Source organism: Wolffia australiana, chromosome 5, assembly GCF_029677425.1.
Source record: "Wolffia australiana isolate 7733 chromosome 5, ASM2967742v1".
Classification (NCBI taxonomy): Eukaryota; Viridiplantae; Streptophyta; class Magnoliopsida; order Alismatales; family Araceae; genus Wolffia; species Wolffia australiana.
Window position 1 is genome coordinate 20,440,149 of NC_135839.1, and position 24,561 is coordinate 20,464,709.

At 40.7% G+C, this 24,561-nt stretch overlaps 3 protein-coding genes across 4 annotated transcripts; 1 reads left to right on the top strand and 2 right to left on the bottom strand.

Annotated features, from left to right (window-relative positions):
* The first annotated feature begins 9,482 nt into the window (after positions 1 to 9,482).
* On the top strand, positions 9,483 to 12,149 carry LOC144703791 (pectate lyase-like). The gene is made up of 3 exons (XM_078576060.1): positions 9,483 to 9,700; positions 10,417 to 11,287; positions 11,857 to 12,149. Exons 1-3 carry the CDS (start codon positions 9,510 to 9,512, stop codon positions 12,082 to 12,084), a joined length of 1,290 nt encoding a protein of 429 aa, XP_078432186.1. The 5' UTR covers positions 9,483 to 9,509; the 3' UTR covers positions 12,085 to 12,149.
* LOC144703790 (FACT complex subunit SSRP1-like) lies at positions 12,097 to 16,451 on the bottom strand. Its single transcript, XM_078576059.1, has 16 exons — positions 16,317 to 16,451; positions 15,821 to 16,006; positions 15,476 to 15,581; positions 14,799 to 14,935; positions 14,484 to 14,567; positions 14,315 to 14,409; positions 14,134 to 14,242; positions 13,975 to 14,061; positions 13,804 to 13,896; positions 13,520 to 13,717; positions 13,303 to 13,448; positions 12,945 to 13,092; positions 12,781 to 12,882; positions 12,530 to 12,709; positions 12,384 to 12,462; positions 12,097 to 12,303 (listed from the first exon to the last, which is right to left on the bottom strand). Exons 1-16 carry the CDS (start codon positions 16,368 to 16,370, stop codon positions 12,167 to 12,169), a joined length of 1,941 nt encoding a protein of 646 aa, XP_078432185.1. The 5' UTR covers positions 16,371 to 16,451; the 3' UTR covers positions 12,097 to 12,166.
* A 1,455-nt stretch (positions 16,452 to 17,906) lies between these two features.
* LOC144703792 (P-loop containing nucleoside triphosphate hydrolases superfamily protein) lies at positions 17,907 to 24,344 on the bottom strand. Of its 2 annotated transcripts, none has more exons than XM_078576062.1 (13): positions 23,028 to 24,344; positions 22,280 to 22,454; positions 22,063 to 22,175; positions 21,879 to 21,974; positions 21,529 to 21,598; positions 21,120 to 21,175; positions 19,851 to 19,901; positions 19,659 to 19,763; positions 19,537 to 19,581; positions 18,726 to 18,816; positions 18,429 to 18,649; positions 18,218 to 18,304; positions 17,907 to 18,146 (listed from the first exon to the last, which is right to left on the bottom strand). In XM_078576062.1, the coding sequence occupies exons 1-13, from the start codon at positions 24,327 to 24,329 to the stop codon at positions 17,964 to 17,966; spliced, it is 2,595 nt and encodes an 864-aa protein (XP_078432188.1). In that variant the 5' UTR covers positions 24,330 to 24,344; the 3' UTR covers positions 17,907 to 17,963. The 2 variants fall into 2 exon arrangements, with proteins under 2 accessions (XP_078432188.1, XP_078432187.1); XM_078576061.1 differs by having other exon boundaries at positions 23,010 to 24,344.
* Between the last annotated feature and the right edge of the window lie 217 nt (positions 24,345 to 24,561).

Genomic DNA, 24,561 nt, shown 5'->3' on the forward strand with positions numbered 1-24,561 from the left:
TGTGCAAATGAAGATAACTTACTGCATTCAACCTATGCAACTCATGCATGCATTGGATGACTACCTTCATATGGTTCAAACGATGTTTGACCGTGTCATCAGTGGGCCAAATCATCGAGTTAGAATTATATATTTTTATGACATTTCGATAACCAGATCCTATTTCATTAGTCAAATATTTATGCCGAGCATCGTTTTCTCAGAGAAACGTCATGGCCTAAATGAACTTATCTTGCTCCTTTAGATATTTATATCAATATTAGTAGATTATTTTCTAGAGCTTCAACATAGATGAATAAACATTTATGATATTTTGAAAATGATGACATCTTATATCTAACATAATTTCTATTTTTTTTAAGTTTTTATGGATTCACAAAAAATAGTCTGCTTCAATTTTTTATGAATCCATGGAAGAAATACATTTCCTAAAGTTTTGCCTTGTATGGCTTATGAAGTGAATCACGCCAACTCAAAATTGAAGCATTGATTAAGTCTTTTTCTCTCTCCCATACTAAATACATTTAGTCATTAGCCATGTGAAAAATTACAAACACCAAGTTTGTGTCTAACATCATGCCAGATCCTTAGGAATTGGAATCGTGTTTTTTTCTGCTGGTTTGAAGAAGTTACAAGGATATCTAGACTATCCCTTAGAATCCACCCCACCAAAAACCTTGGACAGAGGATCTTCATTTGAATAATTCTGCTGATATTTTTTGAATTTTCATTGAATTTAATGGTTAATCATAACACCCATAAAAATCCATAGGCGCTAAACAAATACCATTTATTCAGAATTTAAGAAGTTATAAAGAGGAGAATACTATGACTGAAGCTTCAGATTGCTACCAACCTTTTTCGAAGATTATTCTTTAGAAATATTTGCTATTTTTCAATTTTGTATTTAATGTATAGTTATTTTCACTATGAAGTATATGTTTATCATCTGTGATACTCCCATTTAATTCATATTTGAAGAAGTTATAAGGGAGCAAAGGAGAGCGTTATTAAATCACAAAGAAAATGGAATAAGCAGCTTACGGGATGATTTCCAAGATATTCTCTCGAAGAATAATCAAAAAAATTAACTCCTACTTATTATTCAGGTTCTCCTGATTATGTGGAATTTTTATCCATAATTTTGTCATGTATTATTTTGGAAGATAAAAGAAAGAGGAGAAGACATCCAAAAGTGTTATGAGCAAGTTTTCAAATGAAAACTTTTGATTTCCTCGTGTCTTCTACTATTAGTGAACTTGGAGTCCAATTCAGACAAATATTTGAAATATGTTAGAAAATATGTTTATCTATATGTCATAGAAAATACAAGTCCTAAATACATGATTTGACTTGTTCCCCTCATAGTCAAACTAAGTAGCCTCTTAATGTAATTAAGGCTCTTATTTTATCTTCACTTATAATCAGTCAACTAGTTGACTGAGGATCTATTGTGCTTTGATCACAACCCTTATCAAGGGAGGCATTACTTTGAACATTCATCAAAACACACATTAAAATATTGTGCTAAAATGCCCTTAAAACTTAATCTTCGTTAATGCCACCCATAATTATTATATCATTAATTAATTTCAAATATCTTACTTCTTCCTTGATGGCGTACGCCATCAAGGATCACCGACGACGTCGTCCGCGCCGCCCGACACCGTCATCGAAGGTCAGGTGAAATAGCTCGATTATCACTTTTGTTTTCATCGTTCTTTTCTCGTGTTTTGTCTTTTATCGTTCTCGTCGGTTTGTTTTCATCACATTCACGATGCGTCACTTATGTACATCTTTGTCGTCATGGGAGGGGCCCCTAGTCCATTCCCCTTTCCCTTTTCTTTTATAGTTTCAATCTCCCCTTTGTCTTTGTAATGGGGGGCCCATTATATAAAGGCCACCTAATGGACCCCTTTCTCCTGTTGACCCACTTAAAGGGGCCCATTGACCTCTTCCCCCTTTATAAGGGAAGAGGGGGGGTCCTAATTTTTCAGACCAGGAATCATATCCGGAAGTGTTTTTTTTTGTGTGTTTCTTGGTCTCCCCACTTGAGAGAAAGAAAGGAGTACGAGAGAGAAATAGAGAAGTAGGACGAAAGAAGGAGAACGACGGAAGACGTGAAGGGGCTCACAAAATAGCGCTGTGAAGAAGGAAGAGGAGTCTAGGACTCCTCCCCCCTCCCCGCCAGCGCTTTTTTTTCCCCCTTCGTAGCCGAACGAGAATACGACGGCGTCGGCAAATAGCCGTCTGTGGGATTTGGTTGCATTGGCGGCCTGTCTACTGTGGGATGCAATTCCTGGCACTCGTCGGTAAGTGACCGAAACAAGGTATCACACAGGGACCCCCAGTGAACGCCCTACAACTGGTTCGACCGTGCTGAACCGTTGGACAACCTTGTGTAACCGCTACCGCCTTGTCTGCACATACCCTTAATTTACGTGGGGTCAACTCAGATTTGTTCTCACCACAAGCACCAATATCAAGGGTAATCGAACAACGACCGACCGGACATCACGGTGGAATTCTGATCCACCCTCCCCACTGGCTAGTCGATCCCTTCTACGGTATTTTTATTTAAGCTCATCGAATAAAATATATTAGTTCATCATTATTACGATGTGATGTTTATAATGAAGTCCATGAATACATGCAATGACCAAGTGAATTATGACGAGATCATAATAAAAGGATTGATGCATAGTCGAGATGGACATCAAATTATCCGGATAGAATGACACTAACTGATCCTAATTATAAGCTAAGTATAGCTGATCTTGTGGCTATTAGTGTGGTGACACTAAGGACAAATAATGGGTGATCGTTGGAGAAATAATTCACTGAATTGATCCACAGAATCCCTAAATGGTATTATACGTAAATGTCATTCAAGTTGATTCATGACGTGGTTGTATAAGTGATCTAGTGACCTGCTACACCAAGGACATCTCTTGGATGGACAGCTATGTTTTGACGACGACTTATGAGTATCTAGTCACAGGTTTCAGACAAGTCATCGCTCGAATGTAGAAAGAAGCCCACAGGGGTGATTGAGTGGTCAGGATGAGACCATCTGCCCTAGGTATAAGAGGAGATTGACTCAAGGAAGATGATGCATCTAAATACTTGGCCAGGGTAGTGAGGATATTGAAGAAGGCATTCTCCAATGATCCCCATTACGCATCAATAATAATTGAATGATGGATTAGGGTTGACAATCAGGCACACACTAAGTCGTTCAAGAGTCTCTCGCAGATGATGGATTATAGATATATGGTAACTGATCATGGTAAAGGTTCCATGAAAGAGTTCAAATACTATTCAGTGTCCTTGATAACACTCTAAATTCGGTATTTATTTCATGCTATTAGCACAATTTTATGCATTTAAAGAGCTCAAAATGGGGTTGTTATCATCTATTTACATGAAAATACCGTTTCCAAGTGATTTCTGGTTTTTCCCTAATTTTATGTTAATTCTATGAATTTTAAGGGACTTATTTGAGCTTAAAATAATTATTTTTTAATGAAAATGACAAGTTTAATAATTAATTTTGAGATTTATTAGTACGGCGAGGAATCAGTGAATTTTCTAGGAATTTTTAGGATTTTTCTGAGATTTATTCGAAGAAGAAATGCATGTTTTCTAAGAAAAAAATAAATATTTATAAGAAAAAAATGAGTATGAAGATAATTTCCAAACTTTGAAGGTTTTGGTGGTAAATTTTCGTTGCAATTACACCCTCAAAACAGCTCTCAGTCGTGGTTGCAGGCGTAAAGATATTATTTAAAATTTTCCAGGGTTTTATTGCAAATGCTTTAATATTTGTTTTAATATTTTAGGAAAAAAACAGAGGAGATAGAATGCACAAAGGACATCTACACAAATATTTTTGGGTGGCGTCCACGTGTAATTGCGCGGTTTAAAATGGGTTTTTCCGCAAAACGTCCAGAGGAATTATCCGCTTGTCGACGTGGCCTCATCGTGGCCGTCGGATGAGAATCTAACGGCGCTCGAGGAGGGTTAGCGCCGGGAGGTAAGTTCACCGCCCGCACAGCGCGTACAACGTGCACGCACGGGCAGTGACGTGGCGCTTGCGGACTCGCCCGTTCTGCGAGAAACGCATGCGCCACGTGCATGTTCAATGTACACCGTTTATTTTCTCACCTTTTTTTCTTTCCATTTTTATTTTCGCCAGGGGGTACGTGGTGCAACAAGAGTGAACCCGCCTGAAGAAGTTGAAACGTCGCCGCCAGTAAGAAAATGACACCTCAGCGAGCTGTTAGAAAAAAAGAAAAATTTAAGTAAATGATTTAATCCAATGGCTAATATTGGTTTAAATTCATTTATTCATAACTTTCGATCCAGAAGTCCGATTGAGATGATTTTTTTATGGATTTTCTCATCTCGATCCCCTCTTTCTATCTATATGGCTGGATCATTGAGATAAAGCCTACATTGATATATAACATTTAAATACTAATTAGGGTTAAAATGGTAATTTTTGCCATTTTACCTAGGTATAAAAGCTGAATTTCGAGAGGAGAGGGTCATTCTTGATGGTGCTCTTTCACAGATGCAAGACAGAGAAGAACTCCAGCTTGGATCAACCTATTTGGTATTTTTTCCTTCTTTGTATTTGAACTTTTGGTGTATTTTGGATGTTGTTTGTTGAATTTCTTAATCTTTCTTCTTGATCCCTGTCTGAACTTCTAAATCACTTGGCTTGAGCGGAATGTACAAGCCCTGACTAAGATTTAGAGGAGAAATTGAGAGATTTCTTAGCTATTCCAAGTGCATCTAAAAGAAAACTATAAAAAAAACTTATAAAAAGGGTTAACATTCTAGGATATTAAATTTTCCATTTCATTGTCTAATAGAGTAGTTATTACTGAATTGTCACACCAAAAGAACCAACCAAAACACTTCTAAATTTTCTTCTTAATCTCTCTAATTGAATTCTTTGATCCTTTCAATTGGATCAATTAATTCAACTTAGAGCCCCTTATTTCATCTACTCCTCTCATCTCTTCTACCCCCCTTTCCAAATTTCTCATCTAATTAGGGTGATTCAATCTCTATTGAAGATTAAATTAACCCCAATTAGGTTCAAATTATTCAATAAGAACATCAATTGGATTCCTTACTAGCTTCCCTTGGACGACACTCGTACTTATCACTACACATCTTAAGTAGAGTTTTTATAAATTTTATTGTATAAGCTAAAATTGACAACGACAAGGGTTTAAAATTGCATAAAATTTACCCCTATTTTTGGCTTATTAGTCCTCTAAAGCACGAGGTGTAGCTTGGAAACCCATAGGTTAGAAACTTAACCTAACGATTGGGTTGAATCAATCATTAGTTAAACAATCTATAAGTTGATATAATTAATTGATAAGGTCGACATTGCGTTATTGGGCACTAAATTTATTAATTAGAATGATACATGGGTCTAGAGGGTCACACACATAAGAGGATAATGCTTAGGAGGTTGGAAGAGAGCATGAAATGAGATGGGTAATTCACCCTGACCCAAAGCACCTCTTGAGGGTATAGGTATCTTGAAGTAAGAATCAGATTGGTGATGCTAACCTAGGATTTGATTCCTCCAAGATATCAGAAAGATCAAGAATATCAAATCTATCAACCCTTTCTCTTCCCCCTCTTAGGCTTTGATCTTTTAAGGAGAATCATGTTCGACATGTATCCACATGATCTTTTGAGCAATGGATTTCCTAATCAACTTCTTCAATCCTTCTTGAAGATATAGTTGAATTTATCACCATCTAATCTCACTAAAGGGAGAGACAAGGGCGAAAGACAATGGGCCACCCAAAGTCATGGGCAACTAAAATGGATGCCCCTCAATGCATACTTAGTTTGTAACTTTTCACAAAATCCCTTGGATAAAAAACTCGTGGATATTGTTTGGCCATAAAGACAATCTCATTTCCATGCCATTTTAAGTTTGCTGAAACCAATATTTATCCATTTAGACTCTCGTCTGATTTTTATAATAAATTCCGCGAATACATTCAATGACTTAGTGAATATGAACCTTCTTCACATATCTATTACTCTTCCTAGGAACTATATCAAGTTGAGATAGTTGTAAAAAACATCAAGTATGATAATCCATTCTATTGATTTTATAGTAAATAATTTTATTTTAAAAAAATGGAATAACTATTTTTCTCAATAGTTGGGAAATATGCAAATATGTTCATAACAGTTCTGATGTTCTTTATTATATTAGGAACATAATAATCTTCCACAGATATGATCCAAGTGAAATTTGGGGTTCAGTATCCACATAATGATCATTGTAACCTTTATTATATTTGTTATCCTTAACTTCATCTTATCTTTTTTCTCGACTCTCTTCTACTTTTAATCAATTGAAGCATCCCTATGCTTTAACATGCTCAACGTTATCTTTATGAGGTAATGTATGTAGTTCTTCATTCAGTAACCTTTCAAGCCTTGGTAAAAATATTTATTGTCACATATATCCGTGGTGTTAGGGCTACCTTAACGTGTGTTATTCTATCATCCTTCTCAAGGACATGCAAACATTCTCATTGGTCATAACAAGTAATGGGCCTCAATATTTTTCCTTTTAAAGGTTTAAACTTGACGTTCTCGAGTAAGTTAATTATGAGTCACGAAGATGAGGTCAATAATAAATTGAAGGGAGAACCACTCTTTGAGAAAATCTCACCTCTTAGTCAATTCAATCATCTTCACTATTACACAATATGTGGAAGATCCGTAGACCATGCAACCCTTGGATGGACTCTTGGGATTGTGTAGGGTTTTATTTCCTTGATCTAAATGAAACTCAAGGGATTCCTATAGTAGAAGAATTATGAAAAAAATAAGACAGCATCTACAAAAACTATTGCGTAAACCACTTGGCATGGATCACCTTTGTGATTTCTTGGATCCTCGAGTGAGATATGTTAAGGGGCTCGATAGTTATCAACCTCTAGATGTATCATTGCGATCCCTGGCATGATGAATCTCCTTCACCTTGATGAACCCCATTCATGTTCCACTGTCATCGCTAAATCACCCCAATCATATAGGGAATGGAGAGGAACCAACAGGAGAAGGACTCCTTTGACTTAGTGCTAATGCATTCAAAAATCATTGAATAAATCATATTTGATATTTCATTACCTTAGCCAATGACTTCATCACATCGTCTTCCTTCAGTTGTCTCCCTTTACACAGAGGGTAAATGATCCTATCTTGACTTCTTAATCATCATTGTGGACTTGACAATTATCGAATGAACTTAACAATTAAGAATGGTGAACTTGACAGTACCATAATCCATAAAATGATGGATTTGTTAATTAATCTATATGTTGATATAGTTAATTAATATTATTGGTGAATAATTGTTATTAAGCCACTAAAGTTATTACATAGAATGATAAGTTTATAAAATGATTAGAAAATCAAACCTTGTATTCCAAAATTTTTATCTATTTGACTTTTTATCGCTGAAAATTAAAAGACCTATAATCTGCTATTTAAGTTTTATGTTTTGAAGAAAATTACTAATGGCCTCTATGGAATGACCTCAACTTACCAACGCAGTAGGAGCTTTTGCGAGCAGAATGAGCGAAGTCAATTCAAAGGATGTTCTTTCTTTAATTTTATCAATGATATCCAACGCTCATAAACTTGCGCCTTGGATAAGCTTCTTTTATGTTATTAACCTGTGAAACTCTTGAATTTTATGGACAGGCATTCTTATTCTTAGCAAATAACGTTTCCTATTGATTTGTCCCTGGATGGACGTATGTTGATTCTGAATTATCGTTGCTACGCTGCTCCCAAGGACTAGCAGAATCGAAATAGCAAAATTCTTGGGTCATCTATTGGTTTAGAAACAACACGTTTCTTTGGATCATCATAGCGTACTTCCACATATCCACTAAGAGGAAAGTCTTTTCAAAGTCTAATTCTCTGTGGTCCATTAAAACATATTATGGCCAGCAAATAGTTTTCTTTCGGGAACCTTAGTTATTGTATTAATGCATTTATGATCATATATCATAACTTCACCAGTTGTTAGAGTCTGACCTACTTGAGCTGCCTTTCTGGATGGACTTGGAATCTTTTTTGGATTCCAAGGAACACTAATCTTTCACACAACAAAACTTTAAGTAGAAGCGAGAAAATCAATCAGACAACCCAACATAAACTGTGTAAATCAAGAACACATGGAAAGTAAGTGAACACAACGAAATTTGAAAATGAAAGGCTCTAATACCATGTCAAGAAATGTAGATGATATTTTAAACATCTCATTTCTGTAGGTCTTCAGAAAGCAAAGATTGAAGAATCACTTACGTTGACTCTGCAGATGAAATACGTTTGATCTCTTCTGAGATAAATATCCACAAAAGATCAAGAAGATGCTAGATCAACAGCAGAAAGGAAGAAGCTTCTTCCCATTCTTGAAAGGAATATGAGGGTTTTTTTTATTCCTAAGGTTCCCGAGAAACCCAGCACAGAAAATTTATACGTTGTCTTTTAAGTCTGAAATAAAGGGAAAAACATTTGAATTTTACAAATTAAGAATATACCCTTTAATTTCCTATCAATAAATCTTGACGGTCGATCTCCTCCGTGACGTTCGTCGTTCTTCTTCTCGACAGTCTCAGTGGAACTACCTCAACGCACAGATGTACAAAATTGTAATTTTCCAAAGAAATTTTGAGCTTATAAATTTTACGTATGATCGTTCAAATCTAACTCTACTGAAGTTAATTCATATATATCAATAAAAAACTCTAATTGCACAGAGTTTCATGACCTTAAACTGCCAATTCCAATTTAACAGTACAATTTGATTCTCCGGAAAAAAAAAAGCTAATTGTGGTGGAGTCAAAACGAAGACTATAGAGGAGTTCTGAGATTAAGTTGGATACATTTCTCGATCATTGTTTACCCCTTGACCTCAGAAATCCAACAGAGCAGGACTGCGCTTACATCTAAAATGAATATCAGAAAAGGGAATAATCTGCAACGCCCAGTACCTCGTGAGGACTAAATGTAATATTCACTCACTATCACTCTCACTCTCTCTCATATTAAAACTCAGTCTCACGTGAGTCTACCATGGCAGAGACACGTGACCCACGGTCGTCAACGGTAATGCAAGGGGGCCGAATCCCGTGAGAAGAATAATACATACACACTTGATTGCCAGCCTCTACTTGACTGCAGATAGAAAGATAGACGATACTGGCACAACTTAGAACAACTTAGAATAAATTAATGAGCTCATAAGGACACTCACTTCCAAGTAACCGCTGCCCCAAGAGGCCACGGCCGCTGCTCATCAACCTTTACTCTCTCTCTCTCTCTCTCTCTCTCTCTCTCTCTCTCTCTCTCTCTCTCTCTCTCTCTCGCCATAAAACCCACGTCAGGCTGGTTTCACTCAGTGGAAATCTCTCGTTTTCAGAGAGCAGGCGAGGGGAGTGAGAATGGCGTCGAACTCTTCCTCTTCTTTGTTCTTTGCTTGTTTCCTCGCTGCCACCGCGCTATGCTCTGCGCACATCGCCGAGTTCGACGAAGCTTGGCAGCGCCGAGCGGAGAAGGCGCGGGCCACCGCTCTCGCCGCCTATCATCCTGATCCTGAATCTGTCAACAACGAGCTCAACGCCCTCGTTCACCGGTACGTTCTTTCTCTCTCACACACGTTCATCCAGATTGTCGAAAACTTTCGTATTTTACCCAAGTTTCGTGTGTATATATATATCTCTGTATCCATCAAGCTTAATGCAACAAAAAACCGAAAACTATGATCGTCTCTCTATCTCTTTCTCTCAACTATTTTCGGTTTTTTGTTGCATTCAGAAATTCAAGACAGAAGGAAACAAAGCTAGCAAGATAGACGAATCTATAAACCAATAAATTTACCCATATGTGTGAATAGATAATTTGATAAAAGATAGGTAACTGTATGTTCACGTAGACATATTGGCCTAGATAGGTAGAGAATGACATCGAAAGATACAGAAGATAAACAAGTGAGAGATAGATACATAGAGAAAGAGTAGTAGAGAGAGAGAGAGAGAGAGGGTGTTCCAAGATGGGGGTTGTTTGTTCGTCTCCCTCTTTCTCTCTCAACATAAATGAATATACGAGAGAAACGTTCATAATTTTGGGTTTTTTGTTGCATTAAGCTTCATAGATACAGAGATGGGTAGAAAGAAATTCAACACAGAAGGAAGCAAAGGTAGCAAGATAGACGAATCTATAAACCTAGAAATTTACCCGTATACGTGGATAGATAATCTGATAAAAAGATAGATAAACAGATGTTCAGATGTATATAGAGAGAGAGGGAGAGAGAGAGAGAGTGTAATTAGATGGGGGTTGTTTGTTCAGGACGCTGAAAGGGAACGGCACGCGGGGCGGCTGCAGGGCGACGAACCCCATAGACCGGTGCTGGCGGTGCGGTCCGAACTGGGCGCACCACCGCAAGCGCCTCGCGGCCTGCGGCCTGGGCTTTGGCCGCGGCGCCGGCGGCGGGCGGCGCGGCCGGTTCTACGTGGTCAACGACCCATCCGACGACAACCTGGTCAACCCCAAACCCGGTACGCTCCGCCACGCGGCGCTCCAAGACGAGCCGCTCTGGATCGTCTTCGCCTCCAACATGACCATCCGGCTCCGCCAGGAGCTCCTCCTCAACAGCAACAAGACCCTGGACGGCCGCGGCGCCGACGTCCACGTCGCCTACGGCGCCGGCATCACCCTCCAGTTCGTCCACCACGTCATCATCCACGGCATCCACGTCCACGACATCCGTCCCCGCCGCGGCGGCGTCATCCGGGACTCCCCGGGCCACTACGGGCTCCGCACGCGCAGCGACGGCGACGGCATCTCCATCTTCGGGTCGTCGCACATCTGGATCGACCACGTGTCCATGGCGCGCTGCGCGGACGGTCTGATCGACGCCATCAACGCGTCCACCGCCGTGACCGTGTCCAACTCCCGCTTCACGGATCACGACGAGGTGATGCTGTTCGGGGCGCACGATCGGAGCGAGGAGGACCGTCGGATGCAGATCACGCTGGCGTTCAATCACTTCGGAAGGGGGCTGCGGCAGCGTATGCCGCGCTGCCGGTGGGGCTTCTTCCACATCGTCAACAACGACTACGCGCACTGGCTTATGTACGCCGTCGGCGGCAGTCAACGCCCCACCATCATCAGCCACGGCAACCGCTACACCGCCCCCCGCAACCCCCGCGCCAAACAGGTCCCACCACCCCCCCCCCTCTCTCTCTCTCTCTCTCAAGGATTGCTGGACGATGAAACCGTCATCCGTCATCGTCTAGACGGACGGATAACTGAACGAAGATATTTCAGTCATCCGTCATCGGTGACGGATGATTGAAGATGACTGATGACGTATCGGTGATGGAACTCTCTCTCTTTTACTCCCTCCTCCCTATCAGTCTTCTTCGTCATCCATTTGTCCGTCATCTGTAACGGATGACCGAAGAAGACTGATGACGTATCGGCGATGGAAATATTTCTCTTTCTTTCTCTCTCTATCTCTCAGAGTCTACTTCGTCATCCATTTGTCCGTCATCAGTTCTGTTTTCTATCAGAGGAATGACAGAATGAGACTGACAACGGTGTTGTTATGATAATGAAGTACAGACGGATGACGAAACTGACGAACTAAAATGTTATGGACGAATGACTGAACAGAAGTCCGTTCAGACCCCGATCCGACCGTCCAACAACGTCACCCGTGTTTCGTCTTACGGAGGCCCTCTCACTCTCTCTGTTCTTCTATTACTGAAGTCAAAGTCAACGCAGGTGACGAAGAGGGAGTACGCGACGCGGAGGGAGTGGAAAACATGGGCCTGGCGGTCGGACGGTGACCAGATGAGGAACGGCGCCTTCTTCGTCGAGTCCGGCCCGGCTCGGCCCAGACTGACCAAGGCCCAACGCACGGTGATGGGCCGCCCCGCGCCTGGAACGTCCGTGCCACGGCTCACCCGCTACGCTGGTGCGTTGACCTGCCGTGCTGGGTCGCCTTGTTGACCGAGACTGCTATTGACTTCAAAATTTTCTGTTCCGGTTAAGTGGACAAGTTCTCTTTCTCTTTCTGTTCCTGTCAGTTAGGCTAGTCTTCAGCAGAGTCTTCGGCGGAGTCGATGTCGATGGCGGCGGCGGTGCCGCCGCTCTTGTAGTCTTCCATGGCCACCTTGTACCGCTTCTTGTCTGCGCTTGCCATGGACTCGTAGGGCTCCTTCTCTTCCGCTGGACAAACCCATTTTTAAAATAAAAATAATTCAATAAACTGTTATTACGTGACACAGAAAAATGAAAGAAATTCTTACCTGACATTTTCTTCCACATCTCCCCGAGGGTCCGGCCCACATCGGTGAAGGACATCCCGGGATTGTTCTTCTTCACCTTCTGCAAATGGAGGACTCCGTCAGGCGTAAAAGTCACAGGTCAAGGTTGTGTGTATGTATATACATACATCTCGCTCGGAGTTGGAGAAGAACATGAAGCCGGACAACGCCCTCTTGGGCGCGTTCGGGTCCTTCTTCTTCTTCGCCTTCCTCTTCTTCCCGTCATCGTCCCCGTCCTTGGCTTTTCTCTTGGCCGGCGGCGCTTTGACCGTAGCAGCCTCTTTCTTTTCCTCTCTCTTTGCTGGCTTCTGCGACTCACACGAAGAGATTTGTGAGTTTGCCAAGTCAGGTGAGTTAGGCAAGTCATGTGATAGAGTACCTCGCTCTCGTCTCCTCCACTGTCACTCGCATCACTTCCTTCGTCGCCAGAATCGTCGGTGGGAGACCCGCCATCGTCCTCTCCAGCCACAAAATCCTCGTCCTGGAAGAAGAGAGAGAAATAAGAAGAGAGAGAAAGAAGAATAGATCAAGAGAGAAAATGACCTCTTCGTCGCTCTCGTCATCGCCTGCTGATCTTTTGATTCTTTCTAGATGGGGGTCAACGGCGTCATCGTCGTCCTCGTCAATGGCATGTGCCACGCCATTGCCACTCTGACCGCCACCAAGATTCATGATCTTCAGTCCTTTGCCGCTGAATTGACAAATGCCCAGAATCAATAATATAAATTAAATAGAGAATTTGCATTGTTTTCACGTAAAGGACAGCTACTATTGAGGGAGTCATTCACAAATAAAGGGTCTTGTTGCTTGCTGGTTTAGGACATGAAGTTTTTATTTTTTTTCCAAAAAAATAAAAAGAAATAAATTCTGAAAGGAGATGGAAGTGGAGGGGCGACACTACCTAATGAAGTTGAAAAGGTTGCTGTATTCGTTCCTCTGAATGTTCCTGAACAAATGCTCCTGCTCGCTTTTCAGCCTTACCAGGAGATCAAAATAATGAGCGTTGCTTGATCCAGCTCCGTGCCTCTCAAATTCCACAAAATCAATCTGCCAAGAAAAAATATTTTAAAAAATGACGGCAGGTCTGTAAAATCTTTCGGACAATGTCTAATGTCTACCTCGTCATGAAGAATGAGTGTTGGGGGCTTGGGAAGAAAGAAGAAGCCCTTCTCGAGGGGATAAAGAAGGCCGTCCTCTGCCTTCAATGATGATTTCACCGCATAACCATCCAGACAGCTTCTGAATTTCCCGGGCCGAGTAACTTTAGCGCCCGAAAGCCCACGTAAGACGAGTGTAAAAACCTCGTGAATCAAACCCTAAGATATATAACATTGATGCATGGTCAAGATTTAAATAGAATTTGTAAGAGAAAATGTCAGAAAAGGATCAATGTATCGAGTACCTTGTAAGATATTTCTAATCTGTCCTTGTACTTGGAGCCCAGGAGTTCTTCGCTCATTGCCAAGTTGCAGTCGATCACATGGTCGGTCTCGAACTTTTAAAAAGAAAATGAATTAAAAAAGAGAAATTACGACCTCTTTTCCTCAAAAGATAATTAATTCCACGAGCATACCTGCAAAACTATATGCGGGTACATTGTTTGTCCTTTGCGAATTGGGGGGTCAAGAGTGATCACGACAAATGTATGCGGTTGATTAGACTGGAAAAAAAGGAGATCAGATAACATAAAAAGTTAGAGAAATCGTTTGGTCACACATGAAACAATAGTTACCTTGGGAAGGAGAAAGATGCGGACGACACTGCTGTACTGTATTTTGAAGTCGTTGGCCTGACCTTGAAGCCGCATGAACGAAAGATGAAGTTCAATGCTATATCGCCCTCTGCATAGACATATGAAAAAAAATAATCAGCAATAGAAATTTAATTTTTTATCATTTGTGTTGGTTTCATGCCTTGGAGTCAGAATGGCGATCCCCTCAAACGTGGTGACAGATTCTTCGCTAGATGAGCCAACATCCGCCATTGAGGATATTTTGTCGAGTAGAACCTTTCAAAGAAATAAATATCTTAATACAAAGAAATGGTCAAGCCAAGCAAATAAATCGAGAAAAGAAGACTTACTTGAGCCGGAGGATGTGCTTCGTCACCAACAAATTGGGTGTTTGAATTTGGGACGTAAAAGCTTAAATCCATCAGAGAATCTTTCTGTAAAAAATGGACGGCAATTAATAAAGACCGTAATTTCGCATCTGCATAAAAGTTTTGAAACGTGAAAATAACAGAAACCAAAATTAAAATAGAACCGTCAGTTTTCGAAATTAAGTACGCCATCAAATTATTTCGTTTTCAGATGAATAAACCGCAAACTCTTTGTCACTATTTCACCATTGAATGATTCAAGAATAAGTTTTAATTTTATTCCAAAAGTATGAAAACCTCATTAGCCCCAGTTGTGTCGTCCACATGGAACTCCAAAAACACGTCAGTCTTCCCTTGAAGTTGAGCTTGCGCTACATCGGCCAAAGATACTTCAAATGCTTGCTTGGAGCCCACCAGAAAAGTAAGCATATTCCCTGAAAAAAAGTTCATGGTTCAATTGGCCGAATTCAGATGAATGTAAAATTGCCATCAAGAGTGACCAACTAAAGAATAAAATAATGACATAAGCTTCCACGAGAGAAAATGATGACGACAGGAGCTAGTTGAGCATTTACAAAGTTTAGCATTCATCTACAGCTGATACGCAGCTTGTCGTTTTACTGCCCAGAAAAATAACAAGAAAGAAATGACAAAATGATTAATTTATTAAAAAGTTTATATGATCAGGTATTCCATGAAATAACTTCCCCATGGATGAAGGCCGTGTAACTAAGGTTCAATAACTCGATACAAAGATTAAAAACATAAATTTGGCCTGTGTTTACAAATCGTTTCACTTATTATAAGCAATTAATACGAATTTTTCGAATTTCCACGCGTTTGAAAGTTTAGAAATTGGGTCTTTTAACTGGAGCACAATACATGTTTATTCCACAACACTTGGAAATATTATCAGAAGAAAAAAATATTACTGTCGATTCAAAAGCTTTAAAGTCGATGGAATGAACACTGACCATTTATATCAATGCCTCCCCAATTATGGCCGCTGGCTGAGAGCTGTTTCTCTTCAGGGGCTATCCCGATTGACTTTATAATAAAACTAGACAAGTTAGTGACATCCTGCACAATAGGATAGAATCTAGTTAGGCGTATATGATACCTTAAGGAGGACTCCCTACAAAGCGGACCTACGAAATCTGATTTTTATCTTTTAAAGAAATCAAACGAAATTTGTTTCCTTGGATCAAAAAGTTCAGCAACCCTGCACTAATAGATTCTTTAAGTCTCAATCGATCATTAATCGGCAGAATTATATGAGAGAACTAAAGCACATAATGGGGGATCGTACGAAGGCATACCTGCTCGCGAAAGCCAATGAACTTATAGAGCAAACCATCTTTAATCCGTACACCAAGCTGGTAGGCTCTCGGAACCTTCATCCAGGTCACTCCGGCAATATCAGATTTTCCCAACTCAACCACCTTACCCCCACCTTGCTTTTTCCATGCAATACCTCCCGAATGTACCCTAAGCTGACCTGGATTCTGTATCAAACCCATGATTATGAGCATCCAGAAAATAATCAAAACAAACAAAGAAAATTTCAAACCATTCAGAAATATGAGGAAAGTACTAAACCCAGATTTCACTATCTCCACAAAGAAGAAACGAGCAGAGATCACGGGATAGGAACAATAATCTACCCTAGTTTCGTCTCCCGTGTCCATTCCACTCCATTCAGAAAACAAATTGAGCGTCCGGCTTCAAAAAATTCAGAACCCTAACATACTATAACGAGCACTAGCGACCGGATACCGATTCTCACCGCATCAAAACAGAAAAAGATGCACCTACCGTTCCACCGCGCCCTCCGAGGAGAATGTTATTGAAGAGATGGCCGTCCGACATCTGCAGCGACGAAGATTAACACGCTGAATCTCCTCGACAAGCTACCTCTCCGTCTGCGATCGCCAACCAGTCTGCTCGCGCGAAAACCTTATTTCCTCTATAAACGGAGAATTTCTCTAAATACCCCTTCGCTCGTGCAAGCAACTGGTGTGTGGAGGGTAGTGTCGGTATTTCCCTTTGTTTGCTGTAGAGATTTGCCGCCAAAACGTGGCAAGTTTACTGGGCCGACTTGAATTATAAATTTATAATATTCATATACGGTCTTTTAACGGGACTATAATTTATACATAAGTAATTATACTTCCTGTCTGCGGACGATGGATGGGAGGGGAAGAAGATCGTCCCGTTGACGTGCGGATATTTCAACTTCGTCCAAACAGTCCCGTCCAGGGATTCGTCCATTGAAGAAAGAAATAGTCCGCATCCCAACTTTGCTACTTTAGTACCGTCCGGAGAAAAACTGTCTCGTCCCTCGTCTCTGATGAAAAAAAAATCAAGTTTTTAAATTTTAATATACTTTTCTAAGTTTTTTAGGGAAATATGGAGGGGAGAGAAAGCAGGGGGACATATGTACAATTACTTTTGGAGGGCGTCAGTTTTCACGCCCGAAAAAAGCAAGGACTTTAATGCAAAATGTCAAGGAATTGACTAAATGATGCCATGTGGCAAGATCTCAACCGTCGGGAGCAAATCCGATAGGCTTTAGTCCATCCCTTACTGTCCATCGTCTGAGACCTCCAGAAGGGATAGTTTTTCTGACCAAAGATAGGAAAACCGTTCCGTCCGATCGTCCAAGACCTCCATAAGGGATAGTTTTTCTGACCAAAGATAGGAAAACCGTCCCATCCGATCGTCCGGGACAAATTTCCGTCCTGGTTTTCGTCCAATCTCGCAGACGGGTCAATTTTTTCGTCCCTGCACTATTACTTAAGTAATAGTTTATAATTTCTTTTGAATATATGTTTTTCGGTCCAACTTAAATTAGGATCTACCTTGGGACTATACTAAATTACCTCCAGTCGCACACTAAAACAAACAAACCCCAAGCCCGATCGTTGTAGCAATAGTTTTAAACAGGTTTATTGAAAAATAGGAACTATGAAAATTAAGAATAAATAATGTGGCTAATAAAATATAAAGGTGATATACAATTCTGTTATGGCATTAATACTGTAAGAATTATTACTTTGCTCTTGCTCTTTGAGTTGCACCTTTTGCTTGGTCGCTTCTCCACTCCGCCCTTAAAGTCCAGCGCCTCGGACATCAGATGAGACAAAAAATTCATCCGCTGAAAGAACGGGACAGTTTTCTCGTCTCCGGACAAGAAAACTATCCTGTCCATGGGACAGGTTTTATAATTTTTTCTTGAATTTTAGAACTTCCATGAATCAGAACATCTATCATGTTAATAGGGAAATTCTGGGCAGGACTGGATGGTTCTGTAGATGGTTCTGGAAGACCCCAAAAAAGGGCACTATATCTATGAGTGATAAGCATTGCCTAGAGAGCTACTTTTATTAGGCAACTGAGCCCATATGAACAAATGAACCAATACCATATGGATCAATTCTATACCCAAGTACAACCCACAATCTAATCATCTACAGGTCCATCTAGGCCACCAATGCGCTGGCGGCGCCGCCGGTCAAAGACGGCCCGGAAGGATTCGTGCTCGGCACGAGTGTGGTCAAGAAAGAGAGATTTATTCCTCTTCATGTTGACTCCGCTTCGTTCCATCTCATCAGCCGAATCCTCTGGCTTGTGTGGATTGGATTCCTGCAGCAGAAAATTTTCCTCAATAGAATGAACACTTTCTAGGGAGAGAAAGAGAGTGAGAGAGAGCAGACCAGGTTATAGCCTGCGCCGGGGCCAATGACCAACGTGCAAGCAGACTTGTTCCTAGACGCTCCAATTGAAAACCCTTTCTTCTCAGCCTGAAAGAAAGGACACGCATTAAATTCTAGACAAAGCAATAGAAATCTGAAAGAGAGAGAAATAGATTAGAATATATATACACATATAGGCAGTTAAAGCTAGAGATAGAGAGAGATGAGTAACCTGATCAGCCCACATAACAGACTTTGCATGCTTGCTATAAGCTTGGATCAGCCCAGAGAAAGAATCAAGTCGCGGGCCACCTTGGATGGCTTTCTTCTCATGGACATCTTCTTCAAGATCCGTAGACCACTTGCTCTTCCCAAGTTCCCTCGGTTCCGCCACGGCATCAAGTTCATCGACCCATCTTTCCTTAGTTCCTACTGATGATTCTTCTTCAGAGTCTGTTCATCACAGGAATCATCAACGTAATAAACATAATACAAAATTTAATATTCAGGAAATAAAAAGATGGAATACCTCTATGTTCATCCAGAGGCACCTTTTGATCATCATCGCACCTCTCCGGCTTGACTCTTGCTTCGTGAGTGTCCTCCATATCCATGTCAACCTTCAGAAAAACAGGTATACTGATATGAATCTTCCTAAAGTATACAAGAGAAGAAATAAATCGATATTGAAAAATGACAGTTATGATGGCCATCCATCGTTAGAATCTTTTGGGGCATCAAATCAGCATAACAACCCAACTGAAGCATCTGAAGAAGCACAACCAACAGAGGCATCCCTTCATGAAGAATCCAGAGGTGGCGCCCAACAGACACCACCTTTGGATATGTTCAGAGAAGACAACTGAAGCATAACTGTTTAAATTAGGATAGTATAAATATGTGTAGATATGTATGTATGCTTAGGAAAAAGTCTCTCTAGAAGAAGTGGGGAGAATTTCCTAAGGCTCTTAAGTCAACCTTAAGAGATTGGGAGGCGAGGATCGTCTTGTAAGATAGCTTTGTAACCAGGGTTTGTGTACTTGTGCTCTGAACTGTATTAAATATATCGAAGTGTGTCCCTTCACTTAATTCGAATTATATCATTCTGAGAAGACTGTATCATATACACAATACAGATTAGAAAATAATGAAAAGGAAACTTCTCAGAGACACCCATTATTAGATTTTTTGAATAAATTGAGAAAGTCCAAAACTAATTAGACAAGTAGAGGAATTTGTGGATCCAGTTATCTTTAGAAAAAAAGCGCAAGCGCAAATTGAGCATGCCAGATTATGCTGAAACGAAATAAAGAATCACCATTACTGAACAATTAATTTACCTCTTCGATATTGCTCCCATCAAGATCATCTCCACGAAACAATGTCTGCGATATCATTGGTCATAAGGAAAAATTCCCTTTCTCAAGAAATTGACATTGCACTGAGAGTAAGGTATCCACACCTCAATGTCCAGTTGCAAGTAGAAAGGTGGCGCTTCTTCCCACCTCTCTGACATCCTTTTAACATCTTCTAAAGTGAAGCCATGTATATTTCTCGCTGCACAGCCCTGCCTTCCAATATAAGAATCAGTAACATGAAGCTATCAAATGAAGCAAAAGTCAAGAAAAAGATGGACACCCAGAGGATAACATACCGCCGGATCTTTGTACGGAGCTTCTACAAGGTAGACTTCATAGCCCGACCTCTGAATAAAGAATTAAAATCGAATGAGAAGATTTTAAAAAAGGAAACAAGCTTCAAAACTTAAAAGCGAAAATACAGCTTTATAACAAGAAAATAGGTCTCAAAGGGCACAGATAGGGCTATAATATTAAGTAATGTTCCCGTAAAGTCCCAGCAACTATTCATAAAAGATGGGGAAGCTTCTCCTGCCATGCCTTCGAAAGAAAGCAAAGTAAAGAAGAATTGTGAAAAGGAGCAGACAACATAAGCAAATCAATCACGGTGTAAGTGCAGCAACTTTAAGTCAAAAGTCTACTGATGATATTTAATCAGAACAGTTTCACGTCACGTCTCAAAATTATGAGGAAAAATAAAAAAGGATGATCACTAATGCCCTCGAATTGAATAGTTTTTCATTCATATACAGCAAGAAGCAACGGAAGGAAATGATGACATCGAAATTAATTCTATCATTGGCGGAAGAAGAAATATTAGGAACGAGACAATTCTTCAAAAGAGTAAAAATTAGGAACAAGACAAAGGTAGCGCCACATTTCTGGTCTAAATACGCAAACATTTTTCATACATATGAATCCAGAATTTTTCTTCTTCAGGATCTAATGACTGGATATCCAATTTTACGAAGTATGAGCAGTAAGATAAATTGGACGATTCATATCAAGCCCGTAGCACTTTTCAGACACTCGTCATTTTTTCATCTTCATAATTACCCGAAACTCGGGGGAATCCAGAATCCTGATCTGAAAAACTATCCAGTTGCACTCAACTGATCAAGCAAAATGAATACGAAAAGAGGAAAATGCGCATTATTATCTTCTTTTTTAACCTATAATCTTCTCATCAGGAACGGAAAATTAGATAAGAGATGATTAGATGGGAAGGCTTCCGTTTCTGTGTTGACTACTAAAGTTTAGAGAAGTGAGAGTGGAATAAGAAAATCTTCTCTTTTCTCCATGTTCACATTACACCGAAGAATGCCCATTTTCAGCTCCTTGGCTCCACTGACCTCTATCAATTTTTTCATTTCCTAAACTTTTAATTTTAACTTTTTGTGCTACAAACTTTTCTCACAACTTCAAGCGGAAAAGGCAGCTTACTCTTCAAAAATATTTTACCCCAGAAAAATACCTTCAAACCCATAAATCAAAACGAAAAATTGACAGCGATTTTTTTCCAACAAAATTACTGAAGATACACACAGAAGAGATACGAGGTATACCTTTCCAATTGCCCAAAACTGAGCAAAATCAGCTACCCGCAGATTGCGGTCATCCACTAAACGGGTCAATACCAGCAACAAAGAGTCAGTTGCCGAATAATGCTGCACATCAATTAGTGATATCGAAGGCAGCACACTCCATTGATTCATCAAGAACCAAACAACGACAGTCATTCACTCGCTACCATTGCAAAATCAAAAGGCATGGATACATTACAAGAAGTTTTCTCTGCATAATTCAAGTTCCTCAATACAAACAACATTTGAATCAAGGCCTTAACACAAATTAAAGTTTAATAAGTACGATCATAAAACGGACCCAGGAAAATTCCATAAATAGAATAAAAATAGGGGGTAGGTTAAATTACTCATTTTAAACAGTGAAATAAAAGAACTCTACTGTATTTACCGATCGCAAATGAGAAAGTCTTGTCGTCAACAGTTTTCTTGAATGCCTTCAACATGCTGGACCTATATGCCTGACAAGCCAAATCATCAATTCAGATAGTGTACCCAGTTAACTAGCAGAGATTTAACATTACTGCTGAAAAAAGTCATTCCAACGAAATTTCACCCGATTAATAGTTCTGTGAAAATTCAGAATTGTAAAGTCGTCAAGGATAGTATATTTAATTCTTAAATAAAATTATTCTATGCGCCTAACATGATTCCCCATTGTTCTACTTCATTCATGCCCAAAGACCAGATTTTTTATCTGTTAACTTGTCAATGGAAGGCGATAAATATAAATTCCATCACCTCCTCCATTTCAGGCTCATAGCAGTACTCTAACTTTGTCATGGCTTGTTTCTTCCCTTTGACTGACCCAGGCATTGACACATCGTTTTCTCCAGCCTTCAGTAAAACGGAACTTAATTGTTAGTAAAAAAACATTCAAACTATAGGTCACCCTGAAGCAGAAATCCTTTATTGGCAGACTCACAGTTTCTACTTCGGCCATGAAGTAATCATCAATACAATGGATCCGCGGTGCGCTGCCACCGTTTTCAACTTCCAAGTCCCTAAGTGCTTTTGCCAAATAACTCTTTCCACTGCCTAAGAAACAAATAATAATAATTTTTCTATTGAGATCCTTTCGGAGGTCCATGGCCAATGACTAACGCGACGTTTGATTGAAACAAACATTAAATGATGGTTACCCGGAAGGCCACGGAGGATGAGTACAATATGTTCAGGACGAGATGTACGGTGCGGCTTGCAAAATATATGCGTTGCATCAATGACTAATCTCTTGTCTTTTAAAGAATCCCTCGGCAGAGCTTCGCTCCCCAAAGGATGCTTTTGAGATAATACTTGAGGAGGGAGAACTCCTTTCTGCAAGAGGAGATGTGAGATTTGAATTATCGGAAATTCTTTGTGGTATAATCTAAGCTAAACAATGCAGCACAGCATTCAAGACCGTTCCGCAAATTAAATCAAAGTAAATAATATTGCAGGAAAACTATATTTGGCCAACTTGAAACTGTGTTCAAGCAGGAGCAACAGATGCAGAAGTAATGCACTACGAAATCGTCTGAGTCATCGTCAAAAACTTGTTTTTTTTTTTGGACTATCATTGTCAAAAACTTGTACGACGATGATGATGTCGACTTTGTCATCGTCATCCTAGTCGCAGTCATCATCAAGATGATGACGATTCGACATTGCTATCTTCAACAAGGACGAGAAGCAAGCCGAGACAGGTGAAGGAGATAAATGATAACGATGAAAATTTCACCATGGTCATCTTATTCAAGGACGAGTGAAATGAAGATGACGACGTCGTCGTCATCATCCTGGCACGGGGAAAGTTGATTCAGAACAAAGTTATAGCAAATAAGATTTAATATCTTTGATATATTAATCAAGGAAATCACAGATATTTAATACCTCAGACGAAAAACCAACCATAGAGATCTCAGATCGTCCGTTGGCGTGATACGGATTTGATCCAGCAATGCCGTCGGAGAGACCCCTTGATGTCTGGGCCCTTGAAACGCCAGCCGAATGAGCAGAGGAAGAATGAATGTGCAACGACATTGGAGATTGAAATGGAATAGAAGGATGGGATTGAAGGCGTTGTTGGTGCGGCTGAGGAGGCAAATTTTGGGATGATTGATTAATGTTGACTTGATACTGGACTGGAGCAGATGGGTTTTGCAAATGATGATCACCGATTTCTAGCGGGTTGAAATTCCCACTGTAATGTGCAGGCCTGCGTTCAAAATGCTGGGTATTCTCCCTAGAGTAGAATTGTGGATCACATCCATTCCCCGGAAATCCGTGGACATCAAGCTTTTCATTTTCACGATTATATCTGATATTTCTTTGAGGATAGTCCGCTTCCTGGCGATGATCGATCCTTCCCCAAGAACCATGGGCCGCGTTGGATGGAGAGTGAACCTCGCACTGACGAGAATTATCCACCGACTGAACCGAAGAATGGGCGTAGGATGAACTCACCCTGTCAAATTCAGAGTCCAAAACCCGGTCGGAGTACCGAGGATTAGAATTCTGGTTCATTCCGTGAGAACTTCCACCAAGCGCGTAGTTTGTAACAGGAATACGCAGATCTTGGCCGTCTCCACTCCAAGAAGGACGCTCGGGAACAAAGGAATTCATTTGTTCAACCCCAAACGAAAGATTCAACTGCGTCCTCCCGTGATTTCGGATCAGATTCAACCGGCGCTCATCCTCCGCCACAATCCTTGCTGGGTAAGACTGGGATAGATGATGAATGCCCGAATTCACCAGAAAATCGTCCCCAAATTTCATTCTCTTGGATGGAATCTGTTCCCAATGTTGCTCCCTTGCGGGAGCAGAGGGCCCGTGCCAAGATCCAGGATTTATAGACCCCATCGATGGCTGAAGGCGAGGAAGAAACGGGTCGACGGGGAGGATGTTGCCGGGTACTGGGCGGAAGAGTGGAGGTGGTTCGGGGGGGCGAGGAGAGAAGAAGTTAGGGGGGCCGCCACCGCCATGGAAGGGAAACTGCGGAGAAGGAGCCGCTGGAAGGCCGCTGGCTGGCCGTGGAGGACATCGCCATGGCTGCTCCATCACGATCACGCTAGGGCTTGAGATTGATGAGAGATCGATGGAGATCCGACAGTGGCGATAAACGGCGAAGCTTGAAGGAAGAAGGTAACTCGGACAGACTGACGGGCTGGGCTTTAAATAGGCACTTTGTTTTGGGCCGTGGGCCCATTGCATTGTTGATTAACACATGATAAGATAATTTTTGACACTGTTGGCTCTTAGACTTGTAGGATATTGTTATCTTGAGCTTCTGCAATTGATAAGTTATTTCCAAGAATAAGTATCGCGTGGGAGTTGATACTTTAGTCTCCAGAACTTGGAATTTTCAGATGACAATATGGGAATCCAAATAGTGCGTGGTTCGACTGTTGGCCTTTCCATCTTCAAATTGTGCCATGAAATTTAA